Genomic DNA, 24362 nt, shown 5'->3' on the forward strand with positions numbered 1-24362 from the left:
AGGGTTTTGGTGGAACAATCACACCAGCTGCATGCAGCGAAGGGAGTGATAGTCAACTTGCAATCAATCTTGCACCGGAATCCCGTCCAAATTCCAACTACCGTTCACCAACGCATAATACCTCTCGTGGAAACACAAGAAGGCGAACTGCAAAATAAGCCAAGATTATACATCTTTTTGTCCTGGCCATCATATATATCATGCAAAAGGTGCACCGTGCACACTAAATGAGACGCACGGTCGGTGGTACGATGAACATACGGACCTATAGAGTGTCACAGTACGCGGGGCCAAGCTCAAATCCCCGAGGTAAGTATAAGTATGCAAATGGGCGAGCATCTGTTCAAACAAGTACAGGTTTCTCTTACATTCAGTTCAGGTTCAAGTGACAGGAACAGGAAGAGTCAGTCAGTCAGTTCAACTGAAATTCTTTGGTACGTGTAATATCATCATCGGTTAACTGAAAACAACAACACTTCCTCAAGTTGAGGTTTAACATGGCGCAGGCTTCCTCGAGAGAGATACTCTGGACCTGCTGGTATCGCATTGAACGCAAAGATCTGATAAATGACAGTCAACGCTGACACCAAGGATTAACAAGCACTCCTCAACCGGGTCTAGAAAAATACCCACACGTCATGGGGAAGATGCTTCAGATCCGCCATTCCCGTCCCTTCTGAAAGGAGCGTTCCCCCCTTTCCCCCGCGTCGTCCGCTCTCAGGCGACTCGGGGGCGCAACCCTAGTCGCCCGCCGGTTCCCCGCCGCCCCTCCTCCTCCCCCGCTGCCGCCGGCAGCCGTCGCCGGGCTTGCCCGCGCGGCAGTAGGCGGCGGCGGGGCTTCCCCGCACGCCCGCCTCGGCCTCTGGAGACCCCCCCCCCTCCCCGCATCAGAAGACGCCGCCGCCCGCTTCCTGCCGGCTCTCTGCGGCGGTCGCCCCCTCCCGATCCGGTGCGGGGGCTTCCTGACGGCGCCGCCCATCAGATCAGGCCGGCTCGGCCCTGGATCGGGGCGCTCCTCCGATCTGGCGGCTGGTGAGCCGGGGTTCGCCGGATCCGCCCGGATCTGGCCCGCGTGGCCCTGCCTCGTCCTGCCCGGCTTGGGTCGCGGTGTGGTGCTCCCTGGTGGCGGCGGTATGGGTCTTTCTCCATGGTTCGACGGGATGTGTGCGGTGGATGGATGCCGGGGCAGCGGCCTCGGGTGGTGTGGATGGCGTTGCCTCTGCGGGCGACGGCCGTGGGTGCTGGTGGTTCGCGACTTCGGCCGCGCAGGCGGCGAGGTCTCGGTGGACGTCTACTACAGTGGGTCGGGGTGCCCCGTCACCCGGCGTGCCAGCTTCGATGAAGTCGAACGCCTTCTTCGGCTGCGTGCGCTCCTCTGGCCAGGTCTTTGGCCGAGTGGATGTGATGGGGGTGGGACCGGGGGAAACCCTTGGCCGTCGGCGGAGGCCACGACAATGGCGGCGCCTTTGCTGGGCGTCGGTTCCCTTCTTGGAGGCCTTGTCGAGGTCCTGTCCCATCTTTCACTGTGCTCTCCTTTTGGGCGAAAGCTCTAGTTTCCCTTGTGGGCGACGGCGTCGTACCCTCGTCGTGCTCCTTCTTGAAGGCGTCGCCTCGGGTTCCCAGAAGCACGGTGGGCGCTTTGCGGTGCGTGTGAGGTGTTTGGCGGCGGCAATGTGTGCAACGTTTCATCTATTCTACCGCTGGTCTTCATCTTGTGGTAGCGCTCCTTCGGCTTGGAGATGGACTGGCATAGGTGGTGGTCGTCATTTGGCGTCATGGTGGCGTCGATGGTGGAGGAACCTGCCAAGGTTGGTACCTCAATCTGCTCTGAAGATGGACAAGTGGAAGATGGTGGCGACGACACATCTGAGTGCGTCGGACTGGATTGTGCCCCGGACCCGGTATGTGGCTCGGTCGGGGCTTCCAGGTTTAGATGTTAGGTTTAGGTGAGAGGACTGGGTATATGGCCCAGCTTGCACCCCTTCATCGTATGGATAGAAGTAGCGGCATAGGTTGCCAAGATGGTGGATTCAGACATATTGTTGTACTACTTTGTAAGGTCCTCAAAAATAATCAATAAAATGGCCGCATGCATCGTCTCCCAGATGCAGAGGCCGGGGGTCATCCTTCTTTTCTAAAAAAAATCACATTCACAGGTAGGCCTTTTGACAACAAAATAAAAATCTAATTTAACATGGAACTAGTGACACATTCATCCTTCTTAACTGAATAAGACATCAACCGGTGAGACACGCGGAGGCTCCAGTGTTCAACTCATAACCTTGCTGTCAACCTCTTGTAACATACTCCCTCCGTTCCAAGTACAAAGTTGAGACACTTATTTTGAAACGAAGAGAGTATTCACAAGCACGCAATACATGGATCCTCCCCTATTTATCTCTTCAACTCCTCCTTGCTCAAGAGGAAAATGATGCTTACTTCTCCGGGGTCAGCAAAATGTCGTCCAAGCGACCCTGCTGGCCACATTGACACACACACACACCTCAGCAGGCGGCCGCCTGGAGTAGCTCGTCGCCATCGCAGGTGCCCGTGCGTGTAGTGCACCAACCATGCTCGGCCTCACCAGGAACATAACAGAACAGATGGGGTCATCAGAATGATATCCTGCATCTTGAGTTGCAAGTTTAGCTTCCTCTTGATATGAAACGGCTCTAACTACTCTCCACGTGTCAGGTGGAGCAGCGGCGTGGACGACGACAGTATGACCAGTCTCAACCCTGCACGGCAATCAGAATGCAGGAGAAACAATAATGAATAATCCATGGCAATGAAGAAACAAAAGGTGGTGCTAGTTTTGTTACTTGTGATGCAGCGATAGAGTAAATTGCCCAAAAAAACATCACAATTGGAGACCCTAATTCAGAAAACCACCTTCCGCTTTTTTTCTTTCAGAAAGTCACCACCATTGTGTGGACAGTTTCAGAAAAACGCTAATCGATCACTAAACGTGTGTTGACGCTGGACGTGACGAATGGGGCCGCCGTCAGTGCTAACGTGGCAACAAAACTTTGACAAAGTCCGACTTAAGTTAGTGCCGGGCCCGCCCATCATTCTCCTCCTCCTCTGGCCGGAGAGTAAGAGGCTGTTTGGATGGTGACCAACGCTAGCCTTACCAAAAAATTGGCCATGCCCACGATATTTGGCTCGCGTTTGGTTTGCTACCATTTTTGGCTCACCATCGTTGACATGGGCGCGCCCGTGTATCGTTTTCACCAACTCGTGGGCGAAACAACAGCGCGGAAATCGGCCGCCAAAATATTGGCTGCCAAATCTGACGCGAGCCAGCCACCGTGATATAAAAGGCATGATTGATTTTTTTGCCAAAAACCACCACAGCTGCATTGGTCAGTGCTAAAAACCACCGTTTTCATAAAAAAATGCTGAAAACACCGATTTTGAGTAATTGTTTGCCGAAAGCACTATAAACGAGGCTTTTCCACGTTTTGACATGAAAACTGACCATGGAGCCCATCAGTGCGACATTACACGGGGTAACGGCCAGCCGAGACGGACTTTAGACCATTTGACTCAACCATTAGGCTGACACAGCCACGTAGGGCCCACCTATAGTCCCCTTCCCCTCTCTCATGCATTTCATCGAGCATCTTGTGCGCATCGCCAGACACCACCGTCGGTGACTCAGTATGCGTGAATCGATGTTTTCGTCAAACTTTTATTCATATTGTTGCCACTAATGGTAAAACGACGGAGTTTAATCATATTGCTTGGTTTTATTCTGTCTATATTATGTCATCTTGCTTAAAGCGTCACTTTGTTTTTCATGGACTTAATATTATAGATGCATGTTGGGTGGTCGATTGGTAGAGTAATAGTAGTAGATGCAGGCAGTGGCGGAGTCACAGGGTGGACAGGGTGGGCCACGCTCCACCCTGAGATTTCGGCCTGGCCTATATAGGATGGCATTTTTAGAGACGGGCCGAGACAAAAAAATAAGCCCATTAACAAGTGCGTGCTGAAACATCCTCTCCTCTCCTCTCATTCCTCTCTCCTCTACAACCACGTACAGCCGCCACGGCTGGTCGAGTTCAATCCTCCACCAGCCGAGTCGCCCCTCGCCATCGCCGACCCACCGCTGGATCCCGGACCTCCCTAACGCCCGCCCGCCCCGGCTAGCTGATGTCCGCGCACGGCGCACGACGCACCACCTCGCCCAGCCGCGCCGCTGCGGACCATGGCACGCCTGCTCTCCTGTCGCCCGGCCGCCCTGCTAGCCGAGTAGCCGGAGCCGGCCAGTCGCCGATGGCACCTAGTCCCCTTCTCCCGCACTCCCTTCCGAGAGAGAGAGGTACTGGCCCCAAATCCTCAATCCTCGTCGACCTATTTTAGTTAAATTTGTTTGTTTGTTTGTTTGACAGGGAATGGAAAGGAGATGCAATGCTTATAGATTACATAGATGCTCTCTGCCATAATTTTTTCATGTTAACAAAGTAGTGTATCAGTACCATGTATGTTGTTGGAATGATTTTTTCATGTTAACAAAGTAGTGTATCAGTACCATGTATGTTGTTGGAATGTCTGTTAACAAACTAGTAGATGAACGGTGAGCTGATGAACACATACACATAAATTTTGCAGAATTTTCGAAGAATGAAGAGGGCAGGAAACATTGCTTCCCTTTTTGCGAGACATGCTCAGAAGACAAGGAAGAAAGCTAGTATGCCGGATGTGCATGGGACCGCGGATGTGGCCGAAGAGCAAATAAGAGAATTTGTGGTTCAAGAGCAAACTCAAGAAACAGTGGTGTCTATGTCAAATGTCACGGTTGAGAAAACTCCAGAACCAATGGTTCGACTTGAAGATGTCTTAAACATGATCCTGGGGAAAGGCCACCCATTGCTAGTTATCCTGTCAATGATCAAGACGCAGTTCAGAGAGCATATATCCTTAAGGGTGCATTCAAACCTTATGCACATAACTTTGAAGCAAGAAGAATTGGGAATAGAGTTCGGTCATTCAGTCCTTTTTGGCTTCATAAACATAGTTGGCTTCAATATAGTATCAAGGAGAAAGCTGCATTTTACTTTGTATGCTTCTTGTTCAAAGAGAAAAAAACTCGTGGCAAGGGAACTAATGCATTTACTGATGGCGGTTGGAGAAATTGGAATAGAGATGATGCTCTTGATAAGCACGTTGGTGGTGTAACAAGTGTGCACAAATGCAGCTAAAGAGAAATATGACTTATTTGTGAATCCCCGTGCAACAATTAATGATCTTCTTGTGAAGGTGGATAGTGAGGATCTACGTCTTTACAGGATGAGGTTGAAGTATTCACTTAGATGCTTGCAGTTTCTTCATCATCAAGGATTGGCATTTCGTGGGCATGATGAAAGTGAACAATCTAGCAACAGGGGGAACTTCATTGAGCTATTGAAATGGCTTGCAACAAATAGTGAGAGGTGAATAAGTATGTCTTGAAGAATGCACCAGGTAATTGCAAATTGACTTCTCACCAGATACAAAATCAGAGTATTCAATGTTGTGCAGTACATACTAGAAATCAAATTATTGAACAAGTTGGTGATGATCATTACGCTATTCTAGCTCATGAGTCTAGTGATGTATCACATAAAGAACAACTAGCTCTATGTTTGCGTTTTGTTGATAAAGTAGGAAGGCCAAGTGAGGACTTTCTTGGAGTTGTTCATGTAAGTGACACCACTGCATTGTCACTTAAGGAAGCAATTCAAACTTTACTTGCCAATCATGGTTTGACTATAACTCAAATTCGTGGGCCAGGTTATGATGGGGCTAGTAACATGAGAGGAGAAATTAAAGGACTGAAAACATTAATCATGAAAGAGTCACCTTCTGCCTATTACATTCATTGTTTTGCACATCAACTCCAACTAGTTCTTGTTGCTGTTGCCAAGGGAAATGATGACTGTGTATGGTTTTTTGATCGAGTGTCTTTATTGTTGAACATTATTGGAGTTTCTTGTAAGCGTCATGACATGCTTAGATATGCTAGACTTCATAATATCATGAAACTACTTGAATGTGGTAAGTTACAAACTGGGAGTGGTCTGAATCAAGAGATGGGGTTACCTAGGCCTGGTGATACTAGGTGGGGCTCTCATTACAAAATTGTTCTCAACATTATTGCTATGTATCCCACAATTCGTGATGTAATCATCATTCTTGGACAAGATGCTTCACAAAGGAGTGATTGTCCAAAATCCATACCATTGTTGGAGTGTTCGAGTCATTTGACTTTATTTTCAATGCCCACTTGATGCTTGTCATTCTTGGATACACAAGTGATTTGTCTGATTGTTTGCAAAGAAGAGACCAAGACATTCTTTCTGCAATGGCAATGGTTACATTAGCAAAAGATAGAATACAAGAACTGAGGTCTAATGGGTGGGATGCATTTCTTCAAAGAGTCACATTATTTTGTAACAAGCATAGCATTCAAGTTCCTACAATGGAAGATAATTATGTGCCTTATGGAAGATCAACACGGTTTGTTCGACCCCAAACAAATGATGATCACTTTAGAAGAGAAGTGTTTCTTGGAGTAATTGATCAAATTAGTCAAGAGCTTGAAAATTGGTTTGACGTGATCAATATGGAGTTGCTATCTTGTATGCTTTCTTTGAATCCTGCCAACTCATTTGCTGCTTTTGATGCACACAAGGTACGCAAACTTGCCGAGTTCTATCCAGAAGACTTTTCAAGTGCTGACTTGATACACCTTGAACTACAACTTGATAACTATATTGGTGACATGAGAAAAGATGAGAACTTTCAAGGCCTTGGAAATCTTGTTGATCTCTCAGTTAAGCTTGTTCAAACAGGGAGGCATATAGTTCATAATTTTGTGTACTTGCTTCTAAAATTGGTATTGATTCTACCAGTGGCAACAGCAAATGTTGAGAGAGCATTTTCTGCCATGACTTTAGTCAAAAACAAGTTGAGAAATAAGATGTGTGATAGTCTTTTGGATGATTGTCTGGTCACATAGATTGAGCGGGATATTCTCTCTAAGGTGAATGAAGATGACATAATTGACATTTTCATGGCTATGCAGAAGCGTAGGCCGGAAACATAGTCTTCTTTGAACTTCTCAAGGTATGTAGTATGTACTATGTCTATGTAGTCTTCTTTTATGCAAAATTGAGACATAAGTAAGAATTTTAGTGTGTTTGTAAGACCATATTGATCTATTTCTCTGTGTTATTGATAATTAGTAATATCGTTCACATGTCAAATTTGTTGTACAAGAAAATTGGAAGCGGCCCACCCTGTTGTCAAATGCTAGCTCCGCCACTGAATGCAGGCAAGAGTCAGTCTACTTGTCACGGACGCAATGCCTATATACATTATCATTGTCATGAATAACATGATAACTATGTGCTTTTGTATCAATTGCCCAATAGTAATTTTTTACCCACCGTATGCTATTTCTATGAGAGAGAAGAACTATGTCTCGGGATCTATTTTAATCATATTACAAAAACCAAAAATACATTGATGCAATTTACTTTTATTTTACTTTACAATTTACCTATCTACTACTGTCAGATTTGGTCCTTGCAATTAACGAGTACAAGGGGACTGACAACCCTCTTGCCTGCGTTGGATGCAAGTATTTGCTTTTGTGTGTAGGTACTTTTCAATAGGCATTTGCGTGGTTCTCTTATTGGTTCTATAACCTTGGTTCTCACCGTGGAAAATACTAACCGCTACTATGTTGTTTCACCCTTCCTCTTCCGGGAAAATACCAATGCAGCTCACAAGTAGCATCCCCGCAGCCATCACGACGTCAACGCCCACCCGCGCCACCTCGCGGCCGTGGGCATTGCCGCCGCCGCGCCAGCATCACGCCCCTGCCGAGCAGTCGCATCTCGCGCTACTGCTGTGCACCAAGGAGGGAGGAGGAGCCCTGCCGCCGACTAGGCTTCGCCTGGCGGCGGCAGGGGAAAGGAAGGAAGGGAGAGGCCCGCGGGTGGGGCGGCTAGGGTTCGCCCCGACGCCACTCACGAGAGCCGCGCGGGTGGCAATTTTTTCTAAGAGAAGAGTGATGATGTAATATTGTTTCAATTTTAATATAAAGTTAGCCATGATGCCTTCCTTGGAAAAAATGTGTGTTATAAAAATCAAATCATTAGAATCTTCTTTCACATACAATTTTTTTTTGGAACAATGGCAGGCTACGAACGGAAGTACGAGCAGGAGGCCGGAACCTACTCCAGTGCAGAAATGGGTACCTCCAGAGTTGGGCTGGATCAAAGTAAACGTGGATGGTGCTACGTCCAAAGTGGGATCAAAAGGAGGAGCCGGTGTTGTATTCAGGAATCATGAAGGGGCTTTCCTTGGAGGCGCATGCCATGTCTTGCCTGGGTGCCCGGATCCTGCGGCTAGTGAACTGCATGCTTGTCGACGAGTAGTTCAATTAGCAGATGAGTTTAATGCCAATCGCCTGCATATTGAGACAGATAGCAAAGAGATAGCTAGCAAGCTTCGGAACAGGGAGAAGGACTTGTCCGTGCTGGGACCATTAGTAGAAGAGGTGAAAATGATGTTGCAGGCGCGGGAGCAGTGGAAGATTACCTGGGTTCGCCGCTCGGCGAATGGTGCAGCACACGCGCTAGCTAGAGAAGGGGTTTCTAATGACTTATGTAAGGTCTGATTACACCAACCGCCTGATTGTATCTTGCACATTCTATCGGCAGAGATTCCTGCCTTTTATGAATAAATAGGAACGGTGTGTTCCTCAAAAAAAAAAAATATTTCACATACAATTTTGATGGTATACTTTGTGTATCATGCATGTCATATATTATTAATCTTATCAACTATAAAAGGTTTTTTTAGACAAATCAATTATAAAAGGTAACCTTGGAAAACGTATTAGGCTCTTGGGCTGGGCCTCCTCGCACATTAACCTATGAACATTGTTTTGAATCAATAAAGTGAGCGAGATTTCTCAAAAAAAAAAGACTGTGTCGGCTTCCTCTCCGTGTGGGGGCGGTGGAACAAACTTTTTTTTTTTTGCATAAAAGCGGTGGAACAAATTGGGAAGCTGGGAGTTTCAAAAAAAAAAACTGGGAAGCGGGGTTGAGCGACGGACGAACCCTAACCTGCAGAGCGGAGCGGCCGAAGAGCAATCGGAACCCAACTCGTGACCGACTCGGCGACATATAAGTCTCCCCTCTCTTACAAATCGCAAGTGGTACGTCCGCAAACGAAATATATATACTATATACTACGTACGCGCAGAGGCCAGAGGCGACGGTTCCAACAGCCGAAGCGAAATCAACCTGCGATGGCGGCGGCAGCCCTTGGACACGCGGCGTTGAGGATCGGCGGCCGCGCTCTCCAGAGGGCCGCCCTGTCCCCGGCGGCGCAACGCCGGCTTGTCCACACCAGGGTGCGCGAAAATTCACCTTCATATATCTACGTACCTTCCAATGGATCGATTTTCTTCCTTCGGTGCTCACCACTAATATTCTCGACTCTGCATCTGCTGCAGGTGCCCACACACGATGAGAAAATAGACGTCGCGGCTCGCTTGATGCGCATCCAGGATCTGAAAGAGGAGCTGTACAATCAGATCGCCGCGTGCAAAGACAAGTACATGGTCAGTGGCAACATAGGCCGAAACAATACTCATCTGCTCGAGCATCTCTCGGAACAAATCAAACCTAGACACGACGACCCACGCTGGTCAGCCTCTTCCTCTTATAACATCTCAATACTATCATCAGCATGCATATATCTATGTAGGAGTCCTATGTTGCTTCCTAATTCTGCTTCTTCTTGTATCATAATTAATGTGACCTGCAGGCGCTCGTGTCGGCGATGGGCGTTTGTCAACGATGTCTACAAATACTCTGGCGCCGTCTTCATTGCCACCACGGCCGCAAATCTCATCTTCTATTCCGTTCACAAGATTTATCCAAGAGAGGAGAATAATGACAAGAGGGTCCTCGATGCAGGGCTCAAGAATGTCTTTTCATGTTAGCCCGGAAAACAAGAACTAAACTACCGGGTCTATTTGTTATTAGACGTACGTTTCATTGTGTGTTATGACGTTTCATTGTATCTCTGATTACTTTGTAAGACGTAAATCCTTGGTGATCTTTGCTGGGCTAGTTGGTGGTATTTGGTGCTTCCCATTTCACTGTCGATGATATGCTGCTCTATATAAGCTACTCCTGTTATCAAGCCAATCATTTTTTACGGAACCTCGTCACAGGGCCAGGTGCTCTGACTTTGCATTATAGAAGAAAAGAGTTGATCCAGTTTATAAGGGAAACCGGATCGAAAACCTAACAGAGTGGCCCAGTTTATGAGGGAAATCAGACCGAAAAACCGCACACGCAGCGAACCCTTGCCGACCACACGACCCAAGGCAACATTGCAACAAACACACACACCCGACTCCGGAGCCGCCACTCCGACGTCCCCCGCCCTCATGCGAGCCACAACGCCGCATGGCTCAGGCGCCTCGTAGCCCTTGCTACACGAGACGACCACCCGCAAACCACGAACGTTGTACCAAAATCCGGGGCCACCGCCTCGACTTCCAGCCAGACCGACCCACAGATCGCGTCGACCGGGCCGACGAACTGGCCACCCTCGCAGCACCAGGTCGCCGCCCATGCCAAGCAAAGCAGCAGACCTACCCAATAGGACCGTCGTTGCATGACCATCCGAGGCCGTCGCCTCGGCATACATCCACCATCCGGAGCCGCCGCTTTGGCATCCACCGTCCGGGCATACCACCAGAAGCACAAAAGCCACAAGCGCCAACCGAACCTCGTCTCCAAAGATGGCGCCTCCAAGAAAGATAAACGACGTCCAAGAAAACGCCGCCGCCTTCTGATCTAGAAAATTAAATCTGGGGTTTCACCCAGAAGACGAGGTCCTTTGGTTGGAGGCGGGTCGGGGCTCCTCGACGACGCCATCAAGATGGAAACGGCGCAATAGAGCGCCACCGTCACCGGCACCGACTGAGTCGGGTAGAAACTTTCGTCCAGAGCCCCACGACAACCACCATCACCATACTGCCACAAGGACAGCCCACCGCGCCGCAGCCCTTGACACATCCAGGGAGCCGCCAGCCTCGCCGGAAGCACCACCGGCCATGCCACAACCAACCACACGACACCAGACCCGGAGCCGCCGCCAACAGCCATGAGCACCCCTCCACCACTCGCACGGACTGAGCTGGCTGAGCACACATCGCACGGAGGCCAGGGGCCACTCCCCAAGACCGCCGCAGCAAATCCACCTACGCGGCACCGCCGCGCCGCCATCCAGGTGCTGCAGCATGCCGCCACCAGCGCAGCTCGACCAGCCGGACGTGCAGCCGCCGGAGCCACACGCCTGGGCACCCCTACCGACGGATCCAGCCTCCAGGCGCCAGATCCACGGCGGTCGTCCCTAGCACCGCCCCGCATGACCCACAGGAAGGGAGGAGAAGAGAGAACGGCGCCGCCACCATGCCCGGGGCCGCTGCCCCGACTTGCCTGCGCCGGCGAAACGCGGCCGTCGTCAGTCGCCTCGCGTCGTCCAGGGCCGCCTTTACGCGCCTTGCAAGGAGAAGTTCCCACCGCCACCGAACGCTGAGCGGGATTTGCCCATCGGATTCACCTGGTGGCGGCGAGGAGGGCTAGGGTGGAGGTGAGGAAAATGGGGGCGGCGGCTGCTAGGTTTCTCCCGTGCCGCCCCCTTGGGAGCGACGCGAGCAGTAAACTAGGCAATGGTTTTACATGGACTCCATCAAGCCAATCACCACATGGCAAAGCTTTAGGCCATCTTTGATTGAGAACACATGAATATGGAAAACATATGACTGATATACTATGTGGCTCTTGTATCTTACTCCATTGCAAAATAGATGACCCAACTTTGTATTAAAATTAGTACAAAGTTGGATCATCTATTTTGGAACAGAGGGAGTATATAGCATTTTGAAATATACTGGTCAACTCAGGATTGACCCAGCAGTGGGAAAATAAAGCCCCTTTGAAAATTTTCAGATTTCTTTCCCCTAACTAAGAGCTCTAGTATTGTGAATCAAACCACATACACAAGAAATCAAGTCCTACAAGATGCTACATCCACTCAAAACACAGCATGTATGCGTGTGTATCATTCGAAGGTGGGCATAGGTATCCCTCGCCTAATTCAAACAAAACCCATAGCTATTGTTGGCACAAACCCACACATGTTATAGTGTGCTATCCCTCGCCTAGCACCGGGCGGATCTCCTCTTCCCCTGAGCTCCGGGAGCACACCTATCTAGCTCATGGGTTATGAGAACCAAAGGCTGGTGGGGCCAAGCCATCAACACCTAGGGAGGTGATCATCTCGGAGGGGAGCGGGGGGCGGGGGGGGGGGGGGGGGCTCGCAACCTCAGTGGACGGTGCCATGTCCTTCATGAGGCTGGTTATAATGGGGAGTATTATGCCTCCTGGGTGGACGACGCCATCTAAAAAGGCAAGCGGGTGCATTGGTCCGGCAATGCCTGTGTGTCGGTGTAGGTGAAGAAGGGTGCGGATGCAGGGCAACCGGGGGGGGGGGGGGGGGGGCGAAGGGGCATATTGGAAGAAAATGAAACCGGTAGGGGTCTTGGATGGGCCGGGGTGTCGAAGTCCTACGTGGCTGATGTACGGACTTTGGCAAAGCCCCTAACTTTATCTCGGTCTTGCAGGGAAAAGTGCATCTGGACGGCTCGACGGACCCATACAGACCTGCGTTGGATGGCAAAACACAACACAGTCCAAACGTATGCAGACAGTTTAAGGGTCGGCGGTAGAGACGCCCTTATGCCCAATTTGAACCATGTAATGACATTTCTAGCCAGTTGGCCCCATTTGGAAGCGCTGACGTGGCACCGAAAGTCAATTTCGTTTGTTTGACCGTTATATTAGATGAGGGGTCCACATGTCAGCGTGAGCACTCCTTTCTCACAAATACATTCCTCTCTTTTCTGTGGCATTTTCTCGAACACCTTGCGAGCATGTGTTCCGGTGCGCGCATGTCAGCGTCCAAATGCCCGCGTGCGCTCCGGGCTGCCGCGAAGCTCGCGAACACGGCGCGGACGCCGGCTCCGGGTATGCCTAGGCGTGGTGGGCGACGGCGAGCGCGAGTGCCCTGGCTAGTGCGCGTGGCCGTTAATTCTCCCTCGCGGGTGCGGCTGCAGATCCTCCTCCGCGCGTCACGGTCCTACAAGTCGCCGCACCTCCCCTTGAGCCGCTGCCATGGCTGCGCAGGTCCTCGAGCTCGCGCTGCTGTTTGCCGCACACGAAGAAGACGGTGCGTAACACCCCGTCGGCCAGCGGTAACAACCGGCCTGTAAGGTGCTGCTCGAGCGTGGCCACTAAATCACGGTCAAAAGCAGCCAGCGGCCCGGCAGCGACGTACAGCCGCACCAGCGTCCTCCGTCGAGCAGCGGAACGGCGTGGCTGCCAACGGTGTCCCGGCGTAGACATCCCGACGCGGTGGCTCTGTTTTCCCTGCGGCGCGTCTCCGAGCGGTGGCGGCCGGAGTGTGGACAAGTGAACGATGGTGGAGATGGTGCACTGGGACCTGCTAGGCGTGAGCGATCGGGGGTTTTATATATACAACTAACACGGAGTTGTGAGTGCAGCCGCCGACGGGGATGTCGAATCGAAGCGAGCGGCGGCCTGGCGGAAGTGCGCTGGCTGAGCCGAGGTGCACCAGCGCGGTGCGGTTGCTTGAGACGACCCATGCAAATACCCTTCTCGCTGATTATGATCCAAGGTTTATCATTGAATGCTAAAAGCGTTCCGACTGGCCTAAATAAAATGATGCAATCCAAGCAGATATTGCCTCGCTTAACAAAAGAAAAGTATTCACTGAAGCAATATAAACACCTCCCAGTGTTTTCCCTGTGGGATTCAAGTGAGTTTTGCTTCAGAAACAAAATGAGAACAATGAGATGGTGAGATATAAAGCAAGGCTCGTAGCACAAGGTTTCACGCAGAAACCCGGCATTGATTTCACTGAAACATATTCTCCAGTAATGAGTGCAACCATTTTCCGATACCTTATATCCTTGGCAGTGCAAGATCGTCTATCTATGCAGTTGATGGACGTCGTGATCGCATATCTTTATGGGTCACTAGATTTGGACATATATATAAAGGTTCCTGATGAAATCTCTGTCCCGAATAAAAATGCAAAACGCAACATGTATTGTGTAAAGCTGAATAAGTCATTATATGGCTTAAGGCAGTCGGGGCGGGTGTGGTACAACCGACTGAGTGAGTTCCTTCTTCAGAAATGTTACTCCAATAGTGTTGATTGCCCATGTGTCTTCATCAAGAAGTCCTCTACAGGATTTTGCATCATTTTTGTGTATGTTGATGATCTCAACATCAACGGCAGCACACCAGACATTGATGAAGCACGCAATCACCTAAAGATGGAATTTGAGATGTAGAATTTGGGTAAAACCAAATTTTTCTTAGGCATTCAACTTGAGCACCTTACCTCAGGAATCATGGTACACTAATCTGCCTATATCCAGAAAATATTGAAGAAATTCAATATGGACAAATCCTATCCATCTAGAACTCCCATGATGGTTTGATCTCTAGACGTGGAGAAAGATCCGTTCAGACCAAGGGGTGATGGAGAAGAGGTGTTGGGACCTGAAGTTCCATACCTCAGTGCCGTTGAAGCGCTTATGTATCTTGCAAATTGCACAAGACCTGATATTGCATTTGCAGTGAATCTACTTGCTAGACATAGCGTAGCTCTCACCAAACGTCGTTGGTCTGGAGTGAAGAATATCTTTCGATATCTCCAAGGCACAAAGGATCTTGGTCTATATTTTCAGTTCCAGAAAAATCAGGACTCTGTATGATTGGATATGCAGATGCCGGCTATTTATCTGATCCCCATAATGCCAGATCTCAGACCGGATTCGTGTTCCTACATGATGGCACTGCTCTATCATGGAAGTCTTCAAAACAGACTCTGATGGCAACATCTACCAATCATTCTGAAATAATTTTATTATTTGAAGCAACATGTGAATGTGTATGGCTTCGCAGAATGATAAATCACATACAACAGTCATGTGGAATTAGTTCGATAGAATCACCTACCATTATCTATGAAGATAATGCGGCCTGTGTTGCGCAGATGCAAACATGATACATTAAGAGTAATATCACCAAGCATATTTCTCCTAAATGGTTTTTCCCCATAATCTTCAGAAAAGCGGGGAAATAAGCATTTTGCAAGTCAAATCATGCGACAGCCTTACTGATTTATTTACACTACAAGAAATCTGTTAATCCATGATGGATTTCTGGTGACATCTTCGTAAACCGTCATGGACCAAGAAGATGTAAATGGGATCCAAAACGGTAGCCCTTTTGTGATGGACATGGAGGGACCGTCACGGAAACCGTCATGGATTGAACACTTGGGCCTAGTTGGGCCTAGAGTTTTTTTTATTTATACAGTATTGGACCGTCATGGATAACTTCTGCTGATGTGTCGTGTGTGTGATCCACATGTTAGTCAGATGTAGTCAATAATATAAATAGAAGAAAACATAGACCAAAACTTACGGAGCGTGCGCGCGAGAAACAAAGGGCCTGTTTGGTAGCCCTCCAACTCCCAGCTCCATCGATTCCACATCCGGATTTCGACCGAACGCTCCAACTCCTGGAGTTTAGGAACAGAAGCTGGCGAATTTCTCAGTGTAAAAGCACCGGAGTCGCGGAGCTGGGTTTCTCGAGCTCCGAGGAAACTGAGAAGCGGGAGTTGGTGGAATTTACCTTCCTCTGCCACCGCAAGTGACAATCGAACCGAACCGGTACGAGAAACAGCCCGAGCGAACAAGCCCAACGCTAATCACTGGTCAATCCCCTCGTCCTTCCCTCTCACAGCAACCCGTGCAGGCCGCCGCCGATCCGGTCGATCATGACTCGTCGGCCGCCGTTGTCCCCAGCACCCGCTGTCATGGACCACTCGCCGTCCCATCTCCAGCGACCAGGAGGCGCCATCCCCAGCGACCCCGAGCATCCCTAGATCCAGGTCCGCCCCTCGTACATCTCCTCCCTGTGCTCCTCCACCAGCCGCAAGGTGCACCTCATGTCCCAATGGCAACGCGGCGTCTCAAGGAATAGACATCCTGGTCAACGCCAGCCACCATAGATGAGAGATGACAGATGTAGGAGGAAGAGGGGCCTGATTGCAATCTTATTTCATTTTCTAGGGTGGTTTATACTAATGTAAGGTACTAGATCCAGAAGCTAGCTTGCCGAACGATCGATCAACTTCTTTTTACCGAGAAGCTGGCTGTTAGATTTGGGCTGAGGAGTTGAGGAGTTTTGGGTCATGGAGAGCCACCGAACACACCCAAAGTTTTAAAGTCGCCGGCACGGGGAGTCAAAATTTTTGAGACCGCCCTTTTTTTTGCGTTGGAGACCCGCCCATTTTAACCCTAATTCCCCTCCCCCTTCTCCCATCTCCCGCACGCCGCCACTCTATGCTCCTCGCGTCGCTCCAGGTCGGCACCGGCGGCGCCGGCGTTGAACCACCCCGCGTCGGTCCCCTCCCCATCTATCCCGCGCCGTTCTCCTCCCCATCTATCCCGCGCCGTTCGCTTCCCCATCTATCCCACGCCATGCTCCTCCCCATCCAGATCGGGCCCTCGAGATAGGGCGGCCTAGTGCCGCTCGAGCTGAGGCAGCAGTGGCGGCGGCCGTACCGACTGTCATATGATGAAATGTGATGAAATGTGTGATATGTCATCCTGAAGCTCTATCATTCTTTGTGAGTATATGTTCCAGGATCTCATCAAAGATTTTTTGAAGAACTTTTGAAAAAGAATCTTTTGAGATGATAGAGCTTCCCGGACAATCGTGAAGATGATTCTACATGATCAAGCGTAGATTAGGGGGAGTGTTGAAATTAATTCTGTAAAAGGGAAATCTCCCCTTGCCCAACGGCCAAGCAGTTGCACCGCACGGACGCCTGTGTCCTGGCAACCGACGCATCTCTCTAGAACCGACGCCTCCTCTGGATCGTCGTGTCTCTCCAGGAGATATATATATAAGCGTCCTGTAACCATCATCAATAGTAATCGATCATTCTGATTCCGAACACGCACAAACAGCCACGCCCAGATTTCCTTCCATGAATCACCACGCCCTCCGGCTCTCATCTACAACGTCAAGCAGACTCCGATAGAGGGGGGGGGGGGGGTGGTTCAGCGACAGTGACACGTCAGCGGCTATGGTAGTGGTTGTTATAGTTTTCATTATATTTGAGGAAGCTTGTACTTGCCTACTTATGTACTAGATCTGGATCTTTTTTGGGGGAAATAGTTTCGAATAAAACTCCCGGTGCTTTGGGGTTTCCAACGTCAATTTCCAAGTTATTAGGGATGGATGATTTCACAATTCCCTTGTATAAATCTCCCTTGAGAATCCTCAATCTGTTTCTCTCGTTTATCATGTTAGAGATATGATGACCGATTGAACATAAAGCTAACGTGCATTGCATCGTCATTCATACATTGAACGTTTACATTAGACTCGGATGGAAAAGGAGAAATAATTATTCCTTCCCGAAGAAATCGTTGTGGGTATGGCCCATGTCAACATCTTCACCGGCCTCCAAGTAGGTGGGGATGCTGGCGATACACGGTGAAGGAGGCCGACAGGGGCAATGCCTCCCCTGGCCATCCTTCAGGCCGGGCCGGGCTTCAGGCCAGGCCAACCAAAGCCCAACTCAAAAAACCCAGGCCCAAGCCCGGCTGTCGGGCCTAAAAATCAGGCCGGAGCCCAGGCCATCACGCTAAAAGCCCACCGGGCCTTGGGCCACAGGCCAGGCCTCTTCCTTAAACAGCAAAATTGACAGGCCCGGCCCAGCCCAGGCTTCAGGCTCAAAACCTGGGCCCAAGCCCGGCCCGTGGACAAGGTCGGGTCGGGCTGCCCATGACCAAGACTACCTCCCACTAACATCATCAGGGATGCAACGGCAACACTCGGAAATTTATCTAGGATTTGATCCTTTTTAATAAGGTATTAAGAGAGGAGCAGATTTTTTGGGCCTACTCATCCGATAAAGAGACTGGACGGAAACCAAAGCTAATCACACTGCGTCAAGCCTTGGGCAAAGGAGATTGTATTTACATACATGTGTGCATCAGCGACATATATCATGGACTGTACCTGTTTGTGCATCAGCAACATAACCCACAGCTAGCAAATGCAGATGAATAACAAAGGATTTAGTTTCACCTGACCGTAGCCGTATTCAGTTTATTTATTTATTCATTCTGTATGACAAAGGATGAGGATAATTTGAAACCAAAAGTAGGATAATTTAAAGTAACTGAATATTTGATGTTGGTATCAGGCAGCAGAACAAGTACGAAAATGGAAAAGCAATGGCAATAAATAAATAAACAAAACTTCTGACATTATTCACCATCACGTTCGATATGCTGTAGAGCTCACTTTCACCCAACGAACAAAAATAGCAATCTACAAGATTAATTAAAGATGGACAAACTGTAAACTGACAAGAATTTCAATCACACATGCAGAAAATATGGTTGACAGGTTTAAAAGCAGATGGTTTCTTAATTTCTGGTAGCAAAATCATACTCAGCTCTTCTCTCTGAGTGAGCAGTACGAAACAATATCTTACAAGTATTCAGTAGCACTCAACCATCCCACTGAAAGCACAAGGACCTCATAGCAGCAGCCATACATCATTGTAACCTCCAACTCACACTGCCGGGGCAGTGCTGTCAGATGGAACAAAGGGTGGAGAGGCAAAGGACGAGAGGAAGGCCGGCCTGAAATCAAAAGAGAAGCCTACTTTGGGGGCCTCATGTAATGCACGAAAGTTGAACATCGCAGAAGCAGAGAAGTCAATGCTCGACGAGGCACGATGTTGCAACAAGAGTGATGCTTCACCATTGGAAGCAACTCGTGCCTTAAACTTGGTCTTGTCATCAGGCGTCCATGAAACACCAGCAGCAGCAACAGCAGTGTTTGAAGAGCGAGTGTACCTCAGCTCCATTGCCCCAGAGATAGCAGAATCAGGGCGATCAAACAAAGAGATCTTCAAAATGTCGCTGTTATCCTACAAACAAGGTTCAACATAAGGTCAGTGCTTGCAAAGGATTGTAGTAACTTCATAAAATTGTTCAAACAGCATAATCATTGACAATTTGGAATAGAAGAGTTGAATTTAACTTACAACTTTATAGTAGCAGACTCGTATGAAACACCAAATTCATAATGCTTCATAGCATTGCAAGTATTCACCTTAACCTTGCCTCCAGCATACCACCGATCATAACCACCAGAAAATGCAACCTTTAACACACTTTCTTCACCAAAATTGAAGCTACCGTTCAGACCACCATATGGGAATAAATACTGAAGCTTGACCTGATAATTTGGAAACCAAGACATACGAGTGTGTAATCAACAAGAAAGAACGTTCTGTTTCAATGAAAACTGTGTCGTACCTTGGAGTTACTGCTTGGCACCCCAAAGAGCATCGTAGCCATCAGATTTTTTGGCAAATTATCAGCATAGTTGCACTTGAACATTACCTAACAAGTTTGCAATGGAACTCAGAATCATACTGAATGGCATAATCAAACGAGATTCTAGGTCATAGTTACTCACCTGCTGGTCAGTAGACAACAGCATAGATAAGGACGACCTTCCCCTCATGTCGAAATTGACGATCGTCTTCGAAGTCATGGGAGCATCAGAGCAGTAGTGCTTATAGAGAAGATCTGTCAATTGAACATGAAAACAGAAACAGAAAGTCAAGTTGAGCAACCCGATATTGGACATGAAAACAGAAACAGAAAGTCAAGTTGAACAACCCACCCTTCGAATCCTTGCCAAACGATCTGTAAAAACGAGGAGCTTTAACTTCAGAGCTCACCAGAACAGGGAGAGGGAGATTAGCATATTTAGCATTTGCTTCTTCCAGGAGAGTAACTGAGGGTGGGGCCGGCAGCTTATTAGAAGTGACAAATACCAGTAGCTGAATAGCCAAACTTTGGAGCGTAAATAGCTCCTTGCGGAGCTCACTCAGACGCTTCCTCATGTTGACTGGTATCTCAACTGTCCTGACAAGATTGTCTATATAGCTGAGAAATGGAGAGATTTCCTTCTGGTCCATGGACTTCAACTTGGATGCTAACTCATCATAAGTACGCTGCCTGGAGACCAAGTCTTCATGTGTTGCCAATTTGATGGCCTCAAGCCCTTCTTCCAATTTTTGCTCATTTCTTGCTGTGAAGTCTTTGAGGACCTCCATGAAATCAGACATCCCTTTGGTTGAAGACTTCTCACACTCTAGGAAAGCCTTCTTTAGATCAGCAAAACGGTTCTTCAACACCTGTGCTTCACGTAAAACTCTTCTCTGATAATACAACTGGCGAGCAATGTACCTGGGCATTCCCAGCTGCAACATAATTGCAACACAACACATTATTCAACTGCACAAAATAGAAAGGCAAGATGAAACAGGAATCAACATAGAATGCCATACAACGTGATGCATGCCACTACGCTGGTCCTCACGCTGAATACGAGATATCTCCAGCTCATAGCGCACAGCAGCAGAGACCTCATCCCAGCTGGATAAAAGCAAAATTATTATGCTCACAAGGTAAGACATTCATAACAGATTTAGCTCAAGAGATCTAAAAAATGGTTACCTGTGGCCCCAACCAGAGCTGGGTGGATGATAAAAATAATCACCACCAAACGATGAGAGGTCTTCTACGTGAAACAACTTCATCGATAATATCCTCTTGAATAATCCAAACCTAACATGTTTATATAGTTGGCATAGCAGTTCAGAAACAGGTTTTTAACTTCTGTATTAAGAAGAACTTCTTAGACTGAAAAATGTTAGCAATCCATGTAATCATTTGAGAGGGTGCAATACAAATTGTACATGTATATGTCTGACTGGAAAATATTGATGTGCTGCTGGAGGGTCAAAGCTATGCACATGTACAACAAGAGTAAGCCTGAATATGGAACAAAGATGTTTGTTTGGACATAAGCTTACTTCTCAGAAAATCTACAAGAATCAAAATTTTCATCCCTGATTCCACCTTCCTTTACTGACTCACGCATCCTGTACATATCAAAACATATCAAGTCCAGCAGTTAATAACAAAAAAAATATGCAGAGAGATGTAATCAAGGATTATGATGTTGCAGTCGTAGATATACTTATGTTTGGTTGTCTCATTAAGGATACACTTAGCAAACAGATATACAAACATGAAAAACTATATGTCAATAATATTGGCACATCAAAAAATGGTAAAGAGACCAGAATATGGCTTTTACAATAAAATGTTTCGCATCTAGTGTTAATGCACATGCACACAAACAAAGAAGTAACCAGCAGATCAAAAGAGGTCAATGCCTCCTTTCATTACTGAAAGGAAACCACTTACGGATAGTAACTATCATTTATGAACACAGAAAAGAACATTAAACCATATTAACCTTTTATCGACACAGTAAGACCATATTAACCTTTTTGTCAACAAACAGTACACTAATATCTAATGCTCATAAACTATCAGTTTACAATAATTTATCAACTACATTATGTCACAATACAGTGGACTGCAAATATGATCATGGAACAAGGCAGAACTAAACGGCAAAGTCCAACAGTTTAGACATGGTTATAACTTCTGTAATAACAGAACAAAAATATATAGTACATCTAGATCAGCACATGTATATGCCAGCATGAAAAATATGAAGTGTTTCTGTAGGGTACAAAAATGAGTTAGCTCTGCACATGTAAACCAAGAGCAAGCCTTAATATGTAACGAAGAGGTTAGTTTGGACGAGAGCTTACTTTTCCTCACAGCTGTAACAAGACTCATCATTGTCATCCTTGATTCCAACTTCCTTGGAGGACTCATGCATCCTATAGAAATCAAAACATAAAGTCCAGCAGTTAATAACAAAATAATTATGCAGATACTTGTGAGCAAGGATTAGGATGTAGCAGTTGTAGATATACTTATGGTTGTCTCATTAAGAATAAACTTAACAAACAGATATACAAGCACGACAAATTAGATATGAATAATATTGGCACATCAATAAATGATTAACAAACCACAATATGGCTTGGACAAGACAATATTGCACATCTAATGGTACTACACATTGAAAGTTAGCTTGAACAGTTATTCTTGGATAAACGAAAGAAAACAACTGAAGAATAGTAACTAGACACTTCACCAAAGGGTTATAAACAACACAACTTGAGCAAAGACGTAAGGATATTATAACCAACATCTCACTAAACAGTGCAACGGAATTGACTTTGCTATTGGACTTGTTTACAAAAATCATGTAGGCACATGCCTAAATCAAATGGTACAGGGCACATCAAGCAGCCGAGAGAAGCAATATTCAACAGATAGGACACTCGGCCACTATAATAATCCATGAACAGGACAATCTTGTCCTCAAGAGACGTCGGGTAAGCACATCTCTAAAAGAAATTAGTCACAGGAAATGCCCAAGGTAGCTAGAACAGTTGCAACAAAATGGATAAACTGATCAAATGAATCAGGAGATTAAAACAGTCAGTGCAACAGAATTAACTTTGATAATAATGTACTTGTTTTTTCAAGTTGCATGTTTGCATACATAAATCATGTTGGCAAGCACATCCGGATCAAACAGAGAGACATGATGCAAATCCGATGCTAGTGGGCAGATCAAACATAGAGATAGCAACTCAGCCACTACATTGACATGAACTGGACTAGCTTCTCCTCGACAGATATGGGGTATGAGCGTCTCATTTCGGCGGTCCATACCTAGTTGATCCACGGGACGATGGGGCAAACACATTGAACAGCTTCTGCAGAAGGGGACTCGTGGGGCCGGGATCCCCCTTGTCATGGCCCAATCGGACCTCAGCAGGACGGCCATCAGCCCTGAAATGTCACCAGAAGCATAGATTAACGCGAGGACAGGGGAGGGAGGGAGGGAGGGATGTAGGGGAAGGTGAAGAGCCCCGTTCAGGGCGAGGAGGAGAGGCTTACCTGTGCGCTGGGGGGGTCCCGGTCGAGGTCTTGGGGGGCGGGTTCATCCCGGCGGCGAGCTCACTCACCGGGCGGCGGGGGCGAATGGGGAAGAGAGTCGGTGTGGTTTAGGGCTTTTCGGTGTACTTATAGGTTGAGGCCTCGGGATTCGATGGGCCTCCCGTTTTTGAAGATGGTGGGCTCTCCTGGGCTGGATGGTGAGCTCGGGCTCGGACTCTTGGGCTGAATTGGCTGTTTCTCTGTCTGCCTGCTGCTTCTCTCTGACGATAAGCTTTTCTGTCTGAACCTGTGGACAATCCTGACGATCGATTAACTGAAAGTTTTGACATGAGAAAAGAAACCTGAAATTCATATACTCCAACCAATCAATACAAAAAACTCACCAATACGGACGGACGTCCAAACTTTGACATCAGAAAGGAAGAAGGGATGCACTTTGACATCAGAAAGGCAGAAGGGATGTGCCACTGACGGCCAGCCATAACAAGGAAGTTGTGTAGATCCGAGGGCAGGGTCGCCGGATCTGCAAAATCCATGGGTCAGAACCAATGAATCTCATAGAAACTATGAAGTTTAGAAGGATTTGTGTAGGGAGACCTACCCTGCCATGGATCCTGCTTTTGCCTTCTTGTGATGAAGAAGAAAGGTTTCCATCATCTCTTGTTTCTTCCTTGTGTTTGAGATTTGATTGATTGATTGACAAGAAGAAGATGCAACTGGGGGCGGCTAGGGTTGGAGGAGGGGAAGAGGCCAACTTATATAGTACGGCCAGGCATTCAGCTGAATCAGTAGGAGCCCTCACTCTCGCCCCCTGGCCCATGCGCCAGCGAGAGAGGGATGCGCTGTCGCCGTCGCGGGGCCCACACAGTGTCCCCTCCTCCATCCCTCACGGTTGCGTTTTTTTAGGGAATTGATTATTTATTATTTATTAAAACTAATTGCCAGCGATTAACTGTGATGTGATTTCCTGGTAAGTCCCGGTAGAACCGCGCGCGTCAACCATCGCGGTAAAATCTGCTCTCCACCAGGAGAGGTATCTTTTCTTTATTATTAAATTAACGCGGCGGGTACGTTTCCTCATTCGTCCATGATGGCCGGCGGGGGAAAGACGTGACGCTTCCGTCTACCTCCCAAAGTTTTTTTTAACACAGTACAGCCGCAAGCGCTTGTATACATGCGCATACACTCATCCCTATGAACGCACGCATGCACACCCTATTTCTATGAGCACCTGGCCGGCATA

At 47.8% G+C, this 24362-nt stretch overlaps 2 protein-coding genes across 3 annotated transcripts; one reads left to right on the plus strand and one right to left on the minus strand.

Moving 5' to 3' along the window:
- The first annotated feature begins 9152 nt into the window (after positions 1 to 9152).
- LOC123183448 (uncharacterized) lies at positions 9153 to 10089 on the plus strand. The gene is made up of 3 exons (XM_044596266.1): positions 9153 to 9415; positions 9518 to 9711; positions 9832 to 10089. The coding sequence occupies exons 1-3, from the start codon at positions 9311 to 9313 to the stop codon at positions 10007 to 10009; spliced, it is 477 nt and encodes a 158-aa protein (XP_044452201.1). The 5' UTR covers positions 9153 to 9310; the 3' UTR covers positions 10010 to 10089.
- Positions 10090 to 18601: 8512 nt separating this feature from the next.
- Positions 18602 to 23928, minus strand: LOC123070955 (uncharacterized). 2 transcript variants are annotated; one of them, XM_044494378.1, is made up of 13 exons: positions 23721 to 23928; positions 23503 to 23642; positions 23120 to 23405; positions 22892 to 23011; positions 21913 to 21984; positions 21100 to 21168; positions 20741 to 20851; positions 20572 to 20659; positions 19902 to 20484; positions 19692 to 19804; positions 19529 to 19615; positions 19255 to 19448; positions 18602 to 19137 (listed from the first exon to the last, which is right to left on the minus strand). In XM_044494378.1, the coding sequence occupies exons 3-13, from the start codon at positions 23164 to 23166 to the stop codon at positions 19119 to 19121; spliced, it is 1503 nt and encodes a 500-aa protein (XP_044350313.1). In that variant the 5' UTR covers positions 23167 to 23405; positions 23503 to 23642; positions 23721 to 23928; the 3' UTR covers positions 18602 to 19118. The 2 variants fall into 2 exon arrangements, with proteins under 2 accessions (XP_044350313.1, XP_044350323.1); XM_044494388.1 differs by having other exon boundaries at positions 23120 to 23417.
- Positions 23929 to 24362: the final 434 nt, after the last annotated feature.

This window comes from Triticum aestivum, chromosome 1A (assembly GCF_018294505.1).
Source record: "Triticum aestivum cultivar Chinese Spring chromosome 1A, IWGSC CS RefSeq v2.1, whole genome shotgun sequence".
Taxonomy (NCBI): domain Eukaryota; kingdom Viridiplantae; phylum Streptophyta; class Magnoliopsida; order Poales; family Poaceae; genus Triticum; species Triticum aestivum.